We start from the raw sequence: 18,679 nt of genomic DNA on the forward strand, positions 1-18,679 counted from the left end.
GAAGCAGGCTTCCCGCGGAGCAGGGAGCCCGATGTGGGGCTCGATCCCAGGACCCTGGGACCATGACCTGAGCCGAAGGCAGACGGTTAACAACTGAGCCACCCAGGCGCCCCATAAGTGTTGAATTTGATCAGTCTCATAGAGGTTAGGAACATGATTGACTGCTGTTATAGAAAAGCCTGGCTTAATGTGGCTTAATGAGATGAGCTTCACTTCTCCCCACCCGTGTATGTAACATGGTGCCCAGAGGAAGATTCCGGAGTTTATGCAGTTGGTCCCTGGTTTCCTTATGTCCTTGGCTCCTATTGCCCTTCTGCCCCATCATCCTTATGGTCCATCTCTGTGTCTTATGGCCCCTTCCTGGCATCAGGACTGCATTCCAAGCAGCAGAGGGGGGAAGGTGTGGCATAAATAGCCTTCCAGTTACTCTCCTTTTGAAGAACTTTCTCAATCCCTATCAAGTGTCATCTCAGAACTGTCACGTGACCACCCGAGATGCAAGGGAGGCTGGCAAGGACTTTTAGATGGGCTTATGGATGCTTTCAACAAAATCAGAGTTCTTATAGTAAAGGAGTCAGGGAGAAATATATATCGGACAGGTGATTAGCATTCTCTTCCTTGTGCTTTTAACCTGAATTTCTCTTGCCTGACAGCTCAGAACACCCTTAGCTTATTACTCTGGGTTCCGAAGTCCTACTTAATTAGGCCCCTGAGAGCTTTTCTTGCTGTTAGTTTGGGGGTCAGTCTCTGAAATCACTGGAGCCCTTTGTGACCCAAAGATGCGGTTTGGTCTTCTGTGCTATGCAGAAGCTCACAGATCCTTGCCTATGACCCAGGGAAATGTTTTATGTTTGGTGTTCTTAAGAATTCCTTTGTTTTGGCGCTGGGTATCATGGTGTTGGCACAGACCTTGATCCTGCTGCCTGCCTTTGTTCTGGAGTGGCCCCAGCGTGAGCCATGGCCTGATCACAAAAGGGGTCTCTTTGCTGGGATAACTTGTTTGTCAAGTTTGTCAAGTTTGTCACGAGCTGACACAGTCCAGGACAAAAGTGCAAAGAGATCATAAGGCGAGTAACAGCAGTTGCCAAAAGGCAGTGAGGCTTCCTAAGGCTTCCAAGGCCCTTGTCTGGGCATTCCTGACCTCATCCGAATACTGTAGCAAACATGGACATTTTGATGACGAGGTCCTTCCCTCCCGCCCTTCCTCCCTTGTCGCTTGCTTCTCCCTCCCCTAAGTACTTAATGAGCTCTGGAGCCCTGACTGTATCCCAGACTTTAGTAGTTTATTGACCTTATTTTTTTCCTAATTGCTTCCTAAATGTGTGTCTTGGCTGCCTTCTGTGATTCCTGAGAGCAGAGAGGAACATATGTTCCCTTCAAAACTTAGAACACAGTTGTATCCACATTGTGTAGATAAGATAATATTTCTTAAATTTAAATCTGTACTCTAAAACTACTGAGAACTCAGATTCTGTGGGAAGGAAAAAATCATGGCCTTCAAATCATGGACCACAGGGCCAAAGACTCGAGTAGGGTCTCCTTGTGCTCACCACTACTCCCCGTGGTCCCACCAGCTGTATTTCAGTAGCTTTTCATCTGTGATTATCAAAGGCATGAATTTTCGATGAAACAATATTCCTGTTTCGTATAGGCTGCTGAAAGAGAAAGCAGTCCTGTGTCCTGCACAGGTGTCGCGAGTGTTTGCTCCATAACAAGTTCCGAGCAGCCCTCCTGCGTGGTGTTTGCAGAGCTGGGGGAGAAAGCAAACAAGGGTTCCCATTTTCTTACCTGTACCCCATTTATTAGCTTGGGAGAAAGAAATTGTTCTCACAGCTGGAGTTGACAAGAGTGTTTTTCTCTTTGCAGTTGGAATAAACGTTAGAGGTTCTTTATTTTTCTTCTTTCAAAATCGTCTGCTCTGTTGTCAGGTAATGTAGTAGCTTTGTAAAATTCCCAGGTAATTGACAATCATTTTTCTTCCAAAGAACGAGGAGGTGAATTGTTGGAGATGAAGATAATGGAAGCTTACCCCACTATCTTTCTCACTATGCAAATCCATACTTTCTGTTTTGTTTAGAAGGCTCATCTTGTTTTGAAGTGAGAACAGCAATTTTAAAACTCTGGCCCAAAGACATTTGGTTCAGAACCCACAGAAAGATTCCTGACAGCCAGGGGCACTTCTCCGCTGGTTTTTGTTTGTCTGCGTTTTCTGGGTGGGTGGATCACATTAAGTGGAAAGCCGGAAAACAGACATCCTGCTTCAGACCTTCTGAAGCAAATTACTAAAGCTAGTTATTGCTGTGTTCTTCTTCTGTCTTCCTGGTGCTTTGTGGAAGCTCTGCCTGTCATCTGGCATTAGCTTTGTGCATAATTAGTTATTGATCATGAATAAATTGTTGCAAATCTGTCATTCTGCTATCATTTCCTGGGTCACAAAAATAGAATGTAGCTAATAGACAACAATCTTGCCGTTCCCTGATAATGAATACTTATAATGTGTAAATAGAGGAAGGAATGATAACTAGGTCTTACTCATCTATTTATCTACTGATAGCCCTCTGAGTTCTTGCCTCACCCCTTCCGCCACCTGAAGGTGGGTCAAACAAGTGACTGTTCTTGGTTTATTTGATAAAACCAAGAGGTGAGACTCTGGAGGCCTCCCTTTCATTACAGAAAGATGCATCAGTAGGAATGCTGTAAATTATTAACCATTTCTGTATTTTAAATATGTTGATTGGCAGCAGAGAAACTAATAAGTAAATTTACATCTTTGAGGGATTCTTGGTAGAAATTTAGATATCATAGACTCATTACTTATACCTTACAGATTTTAAAACTGTTATTGGGGGCATACAGATTTAGAATTGTGATCTCTCTCTCTCTCGTGGATTTACAGATATAACTCACTTTATTGCTGTTTGCTTTATTGCCACTTTGCATATACTGTGGTTTTTATAAATCAGTTTGTGGCAACCCTGTGTCAAGCAAGCCTATTGGTGCCATTTTTCCAAAAACATTTGCTCACTTCATATCTCTGTGTTGTGTTTAGGTAATTCTTGCAATATTTCAAGCTTTTCCCTTATTACTGTGTTTGTTATGGTGCTCTGTGATCAGTGATTATCAATGGCTGAAACCCCAGATGACTGTTAACATTTTTTAGCAATAAAATTTTTTAAAATTAAGGTATATGTACTTTTTTTTTTCTTTTTAGGATATAATGCTGTCACACATTTAATAGACTGCACTGTAGTGTAAACATATTTTTCATATGCACTGGGAAAGAAGAAAATTAATTTGACTCTCTTTATTGCCATACTCATTTTATTGTGGTGGTCTGGAAACTGAACCTACGGTGTCTCAGAGGGATGCCTGTACCCTTTTATCGATAGGAAAACTTTCCCTTTATCTTTTGGTTAATATCTGCATGGAATATCTCTTCTCTTTTTCGCTTTTAACCTTTCTGTGTCCTTATATTTAAGGTCTGTCTCTTGCACGTAACACATAGTTGTATCTTTATTTCATCCAGTCTGAAAATCCTTTTAACTGAGGATATAGTTTGTTTATATGGGAAGGGTTTATACCTACTGTCTTTCTGTTCATTTTCTTTTACCCATCTCTATTATGTTCTCCTTTTACTCCTTCTTTGTGTTCTTTTGTACCAAGCCTGATTTTCTTTTTATTGTCTCATGTTTTCCTCTTTTAACATGTTAGTGACATGTTCTTCTACTGTTTTTTTATTGATTATCCTACATGTGACAACATGTGTGAATTCTTACAGAATAATTAAAATGATTACTATTGTCACTTCCCTGATAACACTAGATGTGGCTGAAATAGAACACTCTATCTCCACATGAAATCTCCTTTTTTTATTATTAATGAGTGCATTTCAAGATACCTATATTTTATGCCTCGTAAGACATGACTGTTATTTTGTACAGTTAGTATTAATTCAGTAAGTTTTATATTTATTTATTTTTTTCATTTTTCTTTCAATTTCATGTTTCTTTATGGGATAAGTTTCCTTCTGCCCCCAGAAAACTCCTTGTAGAATTTCTTTTAATAAAAGTCTGCTGCATGTTTTGTTTGTATGAAAATCATTTATTTCCTCCTTGTTTTTAAAGGATATTTTTAGTTAATGTCGAATTCTAATTTGACAGTTAGTCCTTTCAAATTCCTTTCTAATTTGGCAGCAGTCCTTTCAGACTGCCAGACTGACTGGCAGTCAGTCCTTTCAGTATCTCTTTTGGTTTCCATCATTTCTGGTGAGAAGTCAGCTTTTAGACTTCTTGTTACATCTTTGAAGGTGACAGTGTGTTTTTTTCTTTTTTTTTTTTTTTTTGTTTGTTTGCTTGTTTTTCCTCTAGCTGCTTTTACAATTTGTTGTTTCTGTGGTTATGAGCAGTTTTACTGTGGATTGTATAAGAATGCTTTTGCTTTTTATTGATCCTACGTTGGATTTTCAGGGCTTCTTGAATTTTGGATTGATTTCTCTATTTGTTTTGGCAAATTCATGGTCATTTTCTATGTTAGTGTCATATTTGTCACATTGTGTCTCTCATTTTCTTCTGGAACTTTAATTACATGTGTATTAGACCTCTTTATTATACCCTACATATCTCTAACACGCTCTTCTCTATTTTCTTTCTCCGTGCTTGCTTATTTTCATGTTGATCATCTTCCACTTCACTAATTCTGCCTTTTACTCAGTCTAATCTCAATTTAACCCATATAGTGAATTCTTAATTTTAGATATTATAGTTTTTAGTTTTAAAATTTTCATTTGATTCTTTTCTGTAGATTTATTTCTCTACTATACTTTCCCGTCTTCTGTTTTCTCTCATCTCATTAACATCTTTTTATTTTCTCCATTTTTTCCCTGTTTTAAAATATAATTATGTTGATATTCTTGCTAGCTAGGTGCAATATTTTGACCACCTGTCCTTCTGTTTCTGTTGTCTTCCTTTTTTTTTTTTTGGTTTGGCCATGTGGGGTCTGTTCTTTTCTATGTTTAGTTAATTTTTATTTAAATGTAACTCCAGACGATGTGCTCTTCTTTCAGAGATGATTCATCCTTTCCCCTTCCAGGCAGAGACAGTGGGACTGACATTTCTCTCTATCAAGGCTGTGTGTAGCCTTCGTAAGCCTCCATCTACATTTGGTTTGCTCCTGGTTCTCCAGGGTTTTCAGTGGAGAGTCTGCTGTGTCACCTGGGACCCATCTCCTTGGCATTTTCTAATTCATTATCATTCATTATCTTTGGAGACTGATAGAAACCCCACTCTACCGAGTAGTCTCCTACCCCACGCAGCTCTAGGAATTGGCAGATGTCCTGAGGATGAGAATGACTGCACATTTGCAGCCTCCCCAGGTGTTTGGACCGGTCTGTAAAATGTTGCTCTGTTGCTTCCTGTTCCCTGCAAACAGGAGTTCATGACTCGATACTTTTGATTGTTTGCTATGCACCTTTTAAACAAATTCCTATTGAATAAAGTCCTTTATAAAACAGATACACTAGGTTGCAATTTCCCGTTTTAGACAGAATTTGTTGCTTTACAGTGGAACTCATTTAAATATAAGATTACCTGTAGGGTAATTAATTATCACTTAGTTTACAAAATTTTCCATTGTACACAAGTTTTCAGGTATGGTATACTTTAGGCCGAAAACTAGTCTGTATTAAGAAAACATCTGCGTTGCAACATTTTAAAATGCAAATGCATTGCTTTTTAGTAACACGGCAACTTGAAGTAACTGCTAATAAATAATTATTTGTGAAACTTCCTTATAATTAGCAACATATATTTGTATACATGTAACCAAGGTGCACCTTCCTTATTATCCATTTATTGATTATGCTCCACCTCTTGACAATTTTCCCGTTACCAGCAATTCTGTGATGAATCTGTATAGTGTCATTACTCTGAAATAAAATAATTTTGAATTTACTGTTATAATATCATTTTTATATGGTTACAAGATCGTGTTAAATTCAGGAAATTAAATTTATGTTAATTATGTGACATTGTGGGTTTAAAAAAATACTGGCAGGAAGTACACCAAAATATTAATGGTGTAATCTCCGCGGGGTAGCATTAAAGCTGAATTTTCCTGTTCCTCCTTCCTCTGGTCCTTCTTTCCTCTTTCTCTCCTTGCATCCCTTTCTATACATTTCTGTTTTGTAGATTTATAAAACGTTACTATGTTACAATGAAAAAAAGCAATAAATGGTGTGGTTCAAAACCAGCTTCTTCAGCTGGAGGACATAGCTCCCTAGCCACGTGGTCCAGATGAACCCCATTTCTGAGCTGCCTCCCGTGTTCCCTGGACGTGGAGGATTTTCCCTCATGTTCTAAGTTGCCACTGCGGCAGCACCTTCCATGGCTCTTGATGCAGGAGCAAATAGAGGCGAGGCCCCGTCTGCCAGGCCCCATCGAGTGTCGTGTGCTCCTTTGTAGACTCTATGAAGACAAAGGAGAGGCGGACTTCATGGAGTCCCTGCTGCAGCTGTTCCGATCCATCAGCGACATGATGAGCAGCGTGTCGGACCAGACCGTCAGGGTGAAGGTAGGCCCTTGGGTGCAGCAGGACCGGCCATCCCCAAGGCCCACTGTGAGCTGCGGGGCTCCCCAGGTGGGATTTTGCCTCCTGCAAAGCCTGAACTTGCGTGATAGCCCAGGGATGGCTTTTGTAGCGAGCACGGTCCTGCCTCCTGTGTATTGAAATTTGGTTTTCCTTCCCCTGGCGGTGCTCTTCAGTGGTCATTGCTCTCTTTGCTCCTCCGCAAGGAGATGTTCTGAATTTACTTTACGTAAATATGAGGATGTTGATGAGAGTAGTGTTTGCACGTCACTTGTCGGGGTGTCTCGGGGGCTGGGCAGAGGTGGGGGTGCTGAGGCTGTAGGTGTCCCAGGCGTCGGTCGGACCTCAAGCTACGTTGTGGGAATGGTGATGCGTCTTGGTCCTGCAGCGAGTCTTTTGCTTGCCCAGAAGAGCGAGGGATCCAGCGTTCCCACCGTCCCTCCGTTTTCACCACCTTGGATTACTTGTTCTCGCCCTGTTGCCCTTTGGAAGAAAGATGCCTTCACCCCATGTGAGGTCCTCGGGGCTGCGGTGTGGAGGTGCTGGGAGGCGGAGCATGGGGTGGGCCCCTGGAGCAGCCCAGGGCCTGCACGCTCTCCAGCTTCCCCATTCTGGCAGTTTCCGTGGGGCCGACTGACTGCAGATGGAGGTGTGGTTTGCAGGTCGCTGCCAAGCTGATTCCTTCAGAGAACAAGAATCTTCTGAGTGATTAACTTGCGGCTTTCACGCAAGTGTTCATTATAGCTGCCTTTGCTGTCACTCTCCTCCCTTAATGCTCTTTTATTTTTTTATTTTTTATTTTTTTAAAGATTTATTTATTTGAGAGAGCGAGAATGAGAGAGAGAGAGAGTACATGAGAGGGGAGAGGGTGAGAGAGAGAAGCAGGCTCCTCGCTGAGCAGGGAGCCCGATGTGGGACTCGATCCCGGGACTCCAGGATCATGACCTGAGCTGAAGGCAGTCGCTTAACCAACTGAGCCACCCAGGCGCCCCACGTTAATGCTCTTTTAATGTGTAATTTCGGAAAACATTGTTATGGCTGTTGTCTTGAAAACGTTTTGGAAACTGATTTCCCAGCTTGCAAGCTTCCCATTCCGTCTGGAACAAAGACATACATGTGTCAGGTGTGTCTCATGGTTGCTGTGACCAGGGGCACCGTCATAACTAAACATGGACGGATCCACACTGGCCCTTTGCTTTCAGAGGTGGTGCAGCTGTCTTGCAGAGCTGCTGGATTCTTGCGTGGAATTGCTTGATCTTTATTTGAGTTTCTTGTAAAAAACTGATGATCTGCAGAGAAAGCAAGGTGGTACGTATATTGAAGTTTTAGGTTAACTATTTTCACGACTTGATATCGCCTCAAGCTTCCTTATTGCTCCGGGGTTAAAATTAGCAACGTGTTCAGGACGTTTACTACTACATCCTGTGGCATTTCAGAAAAACAGGCGCAGCGGGTGTAAGAATAGATAAAAATTACAGGAAGTTTGAGCCCAGAAGTAATTTTAGACTTCTAAATATACTCTTACATTATTAAATTTGATTGGGCTTGACTTTTGTCTGCCCACCTCTCTCTTTGTCAAATTATTTAGTGACTGGAGTCTTGCAAGTCCTTCTTTCAGTGATTGTTTTCTTGTAAGATGGGAGTGAATTCAGGGATGTTCATGCATGGATGACAACTTTATGTCTGCAAGACCGGCCGGCGACGGAGTTTTGTTTCAAATGTTCCCTCCCTTGCTGCTAATTTTGTAGTTCGTTTTTGCACCATAGTTGCTCTCTGTACAGGTGAGGTTCAAAGACTCCCACCCCAGGACCCTGGTTTTTACGTTGTTCTCACCCTTCAGGTTTTGCTCTGCGGAAGTGGAAGTAACAGTTGTGAATCATCTTCTATAGAGAAAAGATGAAAAATATGAAATAGGAAAAAGACTGTGGCGTTTCGTAGGGGTTGCAAGTCTTTTCCCAAAGGGTGGCCCTTGGTGGCCGTTTTGATTATGTGGGGTGAGCTGATGGGATTGGTGGGTGGGGGTGGGGCGTGGCTCCTCTGTCCCCGGAGCCTGCACCCTGCAGTCCCCTTCCCAGAGCTGCAGCTGCTCCCTGCATCCAACTGGCAGCAGGGTCAGCCCCGGCATTTTAGACCTCAAGGGAGAAAGACGCAAGAGGATTGGGGGCAATAATTAACCTCAGGAGGAACATGGCGTCAAGGTCGTTGTGAACAGTGCTGCCTTCCATCTGACTCAGTACCACACGTTTTTCCTGGGTGGTTGAATGTAAGTGAGCACACACACAAAGGGGAGACTGCGTGGGTATGTTTTTGTGAGGTGGGAGAAGAAACTGCGGGGGTGTGTGGTCCACCCTGTCTCTCCCTTCTCTGCCTGGGGCACTTCTACCCCTTCTCTGTGGCATCCATGTGCTTCTGGAGACAGCCTTACCTTCGTGCTGCTTTTTGCTGTCCCTCAGTGAATGCCCCCCAACCTCAGGGCTCCTGCCAGATCCTTAAAACAATTTTATTATGGTGATTAACATAAAATATACCATCTTCACCATTTTCAAGGGTCTGGTTCTATGGCATTCACACTGTTGTGTAGCCATCACCACCGTCCATGTCTAGAACTTTCTTCATCTCCCCAAATGGAAACCCTGTCCTCATTAAAGAGGGACTGCCTGTTCTTTCCCTCCCCAGCCCCTGGCACCCACCAGCCTATTTTCTGTCTCTGGAAATGTTCCTAGTCAAGGTTCCTCATGTAAGTGGAATCGTACAGCATATGTCTCTTTGTGGCCGGCTTATTTCACTGGTATAATATCTTCAGGACTCTCCCAGAGTGTAGCAGTTGTCAGAATCTCATTCCTCTTTGAGGCGGAATTGTATTCCATTGATGTGTAGATCACATTTTGTTTATTTATGCATCCACTGATGGACACACTAGGGTTGTTTACACCTTTTGGCCATTGTGAATAATGCTGTAAAACTGTTCAGGTCTCTGCTTTCACTTGTTTTGGGTGTGTATCAGATGTGGAAATGCTGGGTCATATGGTAATACCATGTTTAATTTTTTGAGAAATTACCATATTCTTTTCCATAGCAACTGTACAATTTTACTCAAAAAGATTTTTTTTTTTTTAATCTTTAAATTCCTTAGTGAATTTACCTTACCAGCGATTTCTGGCAACCTCTCAAGCTTGAGGCTTATCACCAAACCCCCCTGCCACCACCTTTAGCAAATGATGCTAGTCTGTCCGCTTTGCTGAAAAGATCCTTTAGGATCTGTCTGCCATCACCTTTCCTTTCTCACTTCCCATCCTACCACCTGAGAGTAACCTTCCACCTGTGCAGCGTCTCCCCCACCCACCCCTGCCTCTAGGGTTTTGATCAGTCCTTTTCCCATCATGTCAGTCTAGAATCTTCTGTCTGTGTATCAGATTGCTCTTTCACTTGGTCTACAGTCATGCCCAGACTTTCTCAACACTCAGCTTGTGCGATCCCTCTCTGTCATCAGGCTTCCCTCTCTCCTTCCTATCCTATGAGAGGGTCCTTGTACCACGGCCAGCACCCCCTGGTTCTCTTCTCTGCTCTCCTCTGTCTGATCGTGGTCCACCACTCCCCCACGGATGACCCAGTGGCACTCAGACGTGGCCTCTCCGAAGTCAGATGTGGCCGTTCTCTTCCCTTTTTTCTCCTTGGCTGTGGTATCACGCCTCCGTGTTTGCTCATGTCCTTAGTTCTTCTTGATAAAATTGTGCAGAAAGTTTCTTAACCCTACTCCCTCCTCCCTCAGTGCTATACCTGCCCTTTCTTATTTCCTGACTGTATTTCATTGTTTTCCTAAAACTCACATCTGCTGGTGGCCTTCTTTTTCTCAGAAAGCTGTGATGTTTTCCAGCTGCCTGGAGAGATGGGTCAGATTCCGGTTTCTGCATTTCAGAAATCTTCATAGCCAACCCAACCAAGTCTCCTAGCCTTTAATTCTTAGAGACTTAAGTAGAATGCCTCCCCTAGAGAACACAACATCCGGGGGTTGGGAAGCCTCCCTGAATTAATTCCAGTGGTTGATAGAATCGTGAGCTTCACATGCTAGAATAGCAACAGCTGATATGCATTGATCACTGTCCTAAGTGCTTTACATGTATCAGCTTATTTAATCCTTATGATAAAACTGTTAGGTACTCTCCTTAGACAACCAGAGATAGTAACTAAGTTGACTAAGTCCACATGGCTAGCATGGGGGCACAGTGATGATTTAAGCCTAGTTTGCCTGGTTTCAGAGACACGTTATTTTCTATTCAACTCCCCTGGAGAATGCTGCTAAGCATCAGCCATCTGACAGTATTCGGAAACAGGGCCCATCCCTGTCATCCACATTGGTGGACAACAGCTCTTTGATGCTTTGGGGCTGTAAAGGCGTAAACACTATTTCTGGTGGACCTTTCCATCAAGTGGACATATGGTATGTTCATGCGTAAAGCAATTAAAAATACTTTCACCAGGGGCGCCTGGGTGGCTCAGTCGCTTGAGTGTCTGACTTTTGATTTTGGCTTAGGTCATGATCTCAGGATTGTGAGATTGAGCCCCACATCAGGCTTCACGCTGGGTGTGGAGCCTGCCTTAGATTCTACTTCCTCTCCCTCTGCCTCTCCCCCCCTACAAAAAACAAAACAAAAACAAACAAAAACAACAACTTTGACCAAATGCCTCCCAATTGGGTGTGTTTGAAGGGAGGATAAAGGGAGTTTGATGGGGCTGGTCACAAAGGCTTCTAGGAGGACCAGATCTTGGTCATGGTCCCACTGTGTTGGCAGCAGGTGGTTCTCTTTCTTGACCACTCGAAGATTGCAGGGCTAGATTTGGGGTGGTTGGGGCTTTACAATCAGAGTTAACATAGGCATTGCTCTTTTCACTGAATTCCAGAATATCGGAATATTAGCTCTATGGAGTGATCCTAGAAATGACTACCCTGCCTCCTAGGCATAGTCTGCTGGTGTGTCTAGGGAGAATTCCAGAACTTTCGGTAGAGGGAAACTTTGACCATGATCCACAGTAAGAAATAGATTCTTGGTGTGTGTGTGTGTGTGTGTGTGTGTGTGTGTGTGTGTGTGTATAAAGCTGAAAGATGTTTCATGAAAACATTCTTACCTTTATTCCATGTGATACCCTCTGGCATTTTCTATTCTAATATCCTTTAGTCTATTCTGAACTAATGTATTTCACAAAAACAAAAACAAAAAAACAAATTGGGGGTTGACAGGCACTAAATTTTTTTCCTGAACGGCTAGTGTATCTCACCCCACATTTTAAAACACTGCTCTTTATCATTCTTCAGGCTTCTTCTGCTGTTTCTCCTGTTCAGTTTAGTATGAGAATATGGTTCATTTTCTGTGTGTCTCCCATTGTCTTATAAAGTCACGGGCCCCCATGGCTCGGTTACTTTCCCTCACTGTGAGCAGATTGGCTGGGGGTGAAGAGTCATTGAATCTGAGGTCCCCAAGCTGAGGTTGGTGCACAGATGCAGGAGACTTTGTCTTCCTTCCTAGGGCTGCCCCTGGGTGCTGGCTTTCTTCTTACCATTTGTGGTGCCGATCCGTCTGGACTTCTCTGGAAGGGTCTGTGTTGGAAGTAAATTGTACGGTGATTGTGGTACGGTGATTACGGTAAATGGCGTTTTGGGTGAGTTTTGTCCTCTGAGAAGTACTGTTCATTTCCTTAAAAACCGTATCCTGACTTGACATGAACAGCACTCACTTGCCATACAGCTTGTCTAAAATTCTTCCTTATCAGAAGATTTTGTTGCTTTTTGTCCTTTTCTAAGCTAGCATCTGGGGTCCACACTGCCTATCATAAATTGGGAGTTTAGAATTTTGTGTCCTCAGGAAAAGCTGTCTTGGTGTATTAGGGATGATGACAAATAAGGATCAGAAGTCATTGGATCTCCTTGTAGATGAGGACATGAGGTTCACAGGGAACTCCTGACCTTCCAGGGCTCATTTACAGAAATTGCTGCTCCCCGCTCCGCCCCTGCCTCCTGAGCCTCTCCTGTTTTCCACTTCTAGTGCTGTTTGCGAGATTGCAAGATTTCGTAAGGATGTGAATTGCCGGTTCTCTTAAACAAAGCAATGTTTACTGTGTCCTTGTCCTCAGCTTTTAAATGTAATTGTGATCTTGTTAGAAAAGTGGAAAATGCCAAATGTTGATTAAGAAAAAGAAGACTCATTTATCATTCATCTCCTATGAATTAATCACCCTGTTAGTGTGTTTGTCTTTATAAATGGCGTGCTTTTTCTCCTTAGTGTCATCAGGTATCTATGGGGATACGTGGTATGTAGGACATGTACCTACGTGCATACTGACATATAGGTTCATACTGACATATAGGTACATGTGTATACATGTGCTTTTACAACTTTGATTTTTCCCCATACCTATTTCCCTGTGTCCTGCAGTATCTTTCAAGAACATATTTCTTGAGGTTGCATATGACCCCCTGCTTATGTCATCACTGCTTGAGCCAGTTTTCTGTGTTTGGGAACTTGGATTGTTTCTGGTTTTTGTCTCCACAAACAGAGCTTTAGTGAGCCTCGCTGGCTGGCCCTGTCTGGGTGGCACAGCCCTGGCTGGTTCCATCTGGTTTGCAGGGAGGCAGCCAGAGTTCCAAATGCTCTGACTCCCGCGCACGTGCTCACCAGAGCTGTGAGGACGCGCTCCGGATTATAAATCTGTGCGCCCCTTGTCTGTACTGTTGTGTTCGATGCCACTGCCTGTTCCTGGCTTTCACTCAAGTCCTGCTTCTCCCTCTGGTGGCACTTCCCTGCCTTCCTCGGGGGACCCAGCCTCTCAGGTGCTGTGTCGTGCGGCTGCAGAGCCGTCTGTCCCCAGGAGCCACCTGCGTCCGTGGCGTCTGTTGGTATGGGCTTAGTGGCCGTGTCAGGCGAGGAGGTGAGAGCTTTGCCGTCCAGCTCCTTCCACTCAGATGATTCTGGGTCCTGAGGGAACCAGCCAAGGAGATGAGGGGCCAGATGCAGCTTAAAGAAATGCGTAGCATCTGAGCCAGGAAGGTGCGCTGACAGCAAACAACGAAACATTTCTTCCTTCTTTTTCTGGGGTTGGGGATGGCTCCTGACTGTGTTGATTCACCCAAGAGTAGCAGGGCTGTGAGTCGGGGCTTTGCTTGCCCGTCTCTGGTCACCAACGAGGACGGAGGATGGGCTGGTTTGGATGGTGACCTTCCAGGTCATGCTGTCTGCTTTGGGGGAAGTCCTGTTGAACCAGAACATCCGGCCGCTGAGGGTCGGCAGCTCAGGAGAAGCCAGCACGAAGGTAAGGGTTACACTTGGTTGAGAATCAGCAGCAGGCCAGGCTTTCCGGAGAGTTCTCCTGCTGACACAGAGAGGAGAGGGAGGGCCCGGACTCAGGAGCTGTGGGGACAAGCCAGGCCTGGAGGTGGTGTCCGTCTGCTGGGACTGCTGTGCCGAAATACCATAGACATGGCCTCTTAAGACAAATTTATTCTCTCCTGTTCCTTCTGAGTGCTTGTCTTCGTCAATTTGGGCTACTATCACACAATATCATAGACTGGTTTTCCCTCCCATGGTGGAGAGCAGGGGCAGGAAGCAGGCTCTTCTGTGATCCTTATTAGGGCACTAATCCTGTCACGGGCCCCACCCTCATGACTGCATCTGATCCTAACCACCTCCCGAAGGTCCCAGTGCCTGATAAAATCACATTGGGGTGTACAGTTCCGACATATGAACTTGGGGTGGGTGGGGGTGACATAAGCGTTCAGGTAGAACAGTGCTCTAAGGGTCTGTTGTGTGCCTTTCTCCCAGCTACTTGGGGATGCCGATGGTCCTTGGTTGTAGACACTTCATCCCCGTCTCTGTCTCTCCCTTCACACCGTGTTCCCCTGTGTGTCTGAGTTTTTGGGTCTCTCTTCTTCTTTGGATGCTAGTCATATTGAATTCAAGGCCTACCCTATTCTACTATGACCTTGTGTTAACTTGAATCTGTCTGCAGAGACTCTAAATAAGGTCACTCTCACAGGTACTAGGAGTTAGGATTTGAACAGATTTTTTTCTGGGACACAATTCAACCTACAGTAGAAGTTGAGTTGAGCTCTTCCAGGCCAGTGGTTGAGGAAGGGCTGGAGGGGCAGTGCCCAGTGCCAGGGGCCCAGACCTTAGTGTGTGCACACAAATCACCTGGAGGTCTTGTTAAAATGCAGATTCTCACTCAGTCGTTCTAGAGAGGGGGCCCAAGATTTTTCCTGTCTAATCAGGAAATCAGCCCAGTTAATTCTGCTGGTGTTGGTCCCTGGGCGACACCTGGAATTGGAAGTGGCCAGGGCTGACCTAGTGTAGAGAACATTCTGGCAGCTGTGTGAACACCAGCGGAGGAGGGGGTCATGGGAGTCCGGGCTTGGGCAGATTTCCCTCCAGGGCTGGCTTCACCTGGGCTTCCAGCTGTCATCTGCGTGATGTTCTGGATTGTTCTGACTGTGCAAGTTCTCCCTATATAGATAGGGAGATACACAGATGAGGAAACACTTGGAGGTCAAGTCATGACTCATGTCAAAAAAGAAGCAGCAGCTAAAGCAACACCACGGAAAGGTGAAGAAAATATTTTATGAGTGGCTCTTAGTAAACCTTCAGCTCAAAATGCTTCCAATTTCCTCATCCTGCTTTCTGGTCTGTGGCTTCCAGACTCTGCAGAGAGTTCCACAGTCTGGCCAAGGGAGTTGAACACATCAGACACCACGCTTCCGACCTCTGCCAGACTGGTAGTTGGGAGAGCATTTTCCTAGCTTTGGATTCCTGAGATCTCTTCTGGCCCCAGTGCATAATCTTCTCAGCTGCTCCGCTAGGATGCTTGAGATGCTTTCCACAGGGCAAGACATTATCTGAAGCTGCCCATCTGGATACGCTTGCCTCCTTGAGCCCCTCCCCATCCCCACTGGTAGCGCAGGGCTCATTGTAATAGTAGCAGAAATGAAAGTGGTTTCTGCCCCACTCTCCTTCAGCCAGGCAACCATTTGTATTGGTTTTCCGCCAGTTGTGGTGCACGGGCATGGGTATTTTTACAGTTCCGACGTAGATGGCCATTTGGTTTCCTGCTTCTTTACCATTATCTGACAAGCATCTTTCCATATTAATGACCAGTCATAGTAATGATTGTGGTGGTTCAGTGCCAGTTTGAATTGATGTGCATTCACTTAATCAAGTGGTTTTTCATCATATTAATTTTTCCATTGTTGAATACTAGGAGTTTGCTTTTAGCATTTTAACCCTACGATGAATGATTTCATTGGTAAGTAGTTGTTGGCATTTATCTTTTTTAAAAAATTCTGTGGCAGGTTTCCTTCGTGCTGATCACCCCCATGTTCCTACCTGTGTCCTGCCAATGTCTTTGGAGGGCAACATTGCCCCTGGACGAGAACTGTTGGGCTGCAGTACTGGTGATGAGGTTCGAGAAGGAGATGGAGACCTGCGGTATAATTTGCAGGCTGTGGTGGTAGATCTGATGTAGGAGGTGAGGAAGACCAAGGGAGGTGTCATAATTGCCCACTAAATCTTTGGCTTAAGCATTTGTGTGTTGGAGACATCTGTAGGAGCAAGTGAAGGTTGTAGAACGTATAGAACTGGAACATGGGCTTATTCCGAGACCCCCCCTGGAAACCTCTTTCTGGGAGTTGCTGTGTCAGTTACTCCGCTCACTCTGTCATGGGAAACCTGGCTCCATGCGACCGTTGTGTGCTGATACATCTTTATTTACTTCCTGTGGCACATTCTGGGTATCTTCTTCACGTGTGTCCACCTGCCATTTCTGAGTGCACTGCTGTGTTTAGGACTAGGTGCTCATTTTCTTTTCTCTCTGGACAGAGTCCTGTTTCCATCCATCATCCGGGGTCTGCTTCGTGGTGCTGCTAGCCGATTGGCTATTGGTGTTTGTGCAGATACAGAGCTTCTCGCTACCGGATGCTTGGTTATGTAACACAGTAGATGGAGACACCAAGCTCAGACTCCCATATGGTTTGGAGGGAATTTATCTGCTGCTTTTGTCCAGCCGGATTGTGGAGCATGAAATAATCCTAATCCCTTGTATTTGTGTGACACTGTTACTTGTCAAAGCCTCTGGCTGCATACCATCTCTCTGATCCTCCCAGTGCCGCCATGATGTCCATTAGAAGTAATAATGCAAAAGCTTTCTCAAGGGATGGGCAGAAAGCATAATCATGTAAAAAGTCTATATTTTAGTAGCTGAGTTGTTGATGGAAACACTCATATCTCATGTCCACTGGCTCTTCTCTGGGAATTTTCAAGTTGCAGCTGCCCCATGAAGCCTTTTCACAGAGCTTTATTTCTAAGAAGGATGAGGGGGTTTAAAATGGTCTAAAAAAACCTCCCGACCAATCTAAAACAAGACCTTCTCAAGTGAACTGAAGATGCAGGATCTCCAAAGGCTCATGTGCAACTCACTTGCAGAATGGTATTTATAAATGCATTTGCTGTAGGTCCTGTAGATACATTTTTGTATTTTGAGTTTCTGTGGAGTGAGGCCTCTTTTGATTGCAAATTGCATAAACCTCAAACAAGAGATAGATGGGGAGATACTCCAGTGTATGGATAAAAGGACTCAACGTTGTTAAGATGTCAGTTCTTCCCAACCTGATCTATACAGCCCTTGTCATCTAAGTCAGAATCTCAGCAAATATCTTTGTGGATATTGACACATTGATCCTGAAGTTTGTGTGCAGAGTCAGGACCCGGAATAATCAGCCCGATGTGGAATGAGAACAGTGGCAGAGCCCGGGACTACTCAATTTCAGGTCTTACTGGAAAGCTGCAGTAATCCAATTGCCGACACCCCACTCAAATTAGGTACAGAAGGAAGGAGAATAATTGATTCATGCAGCTGGGGCGTCCAAGGCATTAGAGAGGCACAACTGTGACCAGGGGTTAGAAGATCTCCTCCCTTTGCTCAGTTGTCTGTTCGAGGGAGAATGGCCACCAGTAGTGAGAGGCTTATATTTTCTTATTGTTTATAATGCGAGAGGACACGGAGGGCCCGTTGCTCACTTTAGGCCCCTAACAACCCTCAGGACAAACCTTCATCAACCTTCTTGACGTAAAGGAGTAACCATTTCTGGCAGGAACAGACTCAAGGAAGGTGACAAGAAAAATAGCTTCATGATGCAGAGAGCGTGGGGAGAGAGCTGGAAGGGCCAGCAGGCAGGAGGAGGGCCCGCGAGATGTTTGTAAATGTAGCTGAAGCCACTGCAAATTTGTGACATTGTGAAATGGGCCCTGCAGCTCTTCTCTGGACCTGTCCACTGGCTGATGGAAAGAGTATTTAATGCCTTCATTTAGGGTTGGTGTTCCCGCCGCCATGCCAAGTAGCCCAAACTGAGGCCCAAGAAGAGACCAGACCTTAAATATGCCCAGGAAGAAATTTATCGAGAAACATGTCGGATGGTGCTGTCGCATAAGTAAGTGTGAAAAAGGACTGTGTTACGTGTGCTTAGAAAATCATCAGCTCCATTATAGCAAATAATTAAAAATTTCATTCAAACCATTGTGCAGAACTTTATGGTGGAATAAATTATTTTTGTATATGTATCGATGAAATCATGGACTTTATGTGAAGTCAAATTTTAAAAGCATTCAAGTAGTTAACACTGGGGAATCGGTGAGCTGACGGTGGGAAAGTCACATCCAGAGCTGTTTTAGTAATTTACGCAGGAGCGGAGTGGGTCCTGGGAGGGAGGGTTTTCCATCCCTCAGCCCACTGCTTTTCCCGTGACATCCTGAGTCAGATAATAAGTTTGTACATTACACTGGCTTTATTTAGAATCCTGTGCTAGGCAGTATAATTTTGATGAGAAGCTGAGCAGTATTATTCTCTATGAACTGTGAATGTGACACTTTTATAATTCAAGCAGAATTATTTTTCCCTTGGGAAATCCTATGCATTCAATATGGTACATTGAATTAGAAAAGAGGTAAAGGGGGAAAAAAAGCTATAAAAGGTGTATCTTATTAAAACAGAGCAGGTTTTATTCTTGCATGTGTAACCTTTAGATACAGTGATTGATTCTTAGAGACACTATTTTTTATTT

At 44.3% G+C, this 18,679-nt stretch overlaps 1 protein-coding gene across 5 annotated transcripts in view; it reads left to right on the forward strand.

Annotated features, from left to right (window-relative positions):
* DOCK1 (dedicator of cytokinesis 1) overlaps positions 1-18,679 on the forward strand; it is a 495,128-nt gene that overhangs the window by 122,128 nt on the left and 354,321 nt on the right. For all 5 annotated transcript variants that reach the window (XM_027591584.2, XM_027591585.1, XM_035724125.1 and 2 more), the window contains one exon: positions 6,459-6,567. In XM_027591584.2, the coding sequence (XP_027447385.1) occupies positions 6,459-6,567 (109 nt within the window). The remainder of the gene's footprint in view (positions 1-6,458; positions 6,568-18,679) is intronic.

Source organism: Zalophus californianus, chromosome 15, assembly GCF_009762305.2.
Source record: "Zalophus californianus isolate mZalCal1 chromosome 15, mZalCal1.pri.v2, whole genome shotgun sequence".
NCBI classification, from domain to species: Eukaryota; Metazoa; Chordata; class Mammalia; order Carnivora; family Otariidae; genus Zalophus; species Zalophus californianus.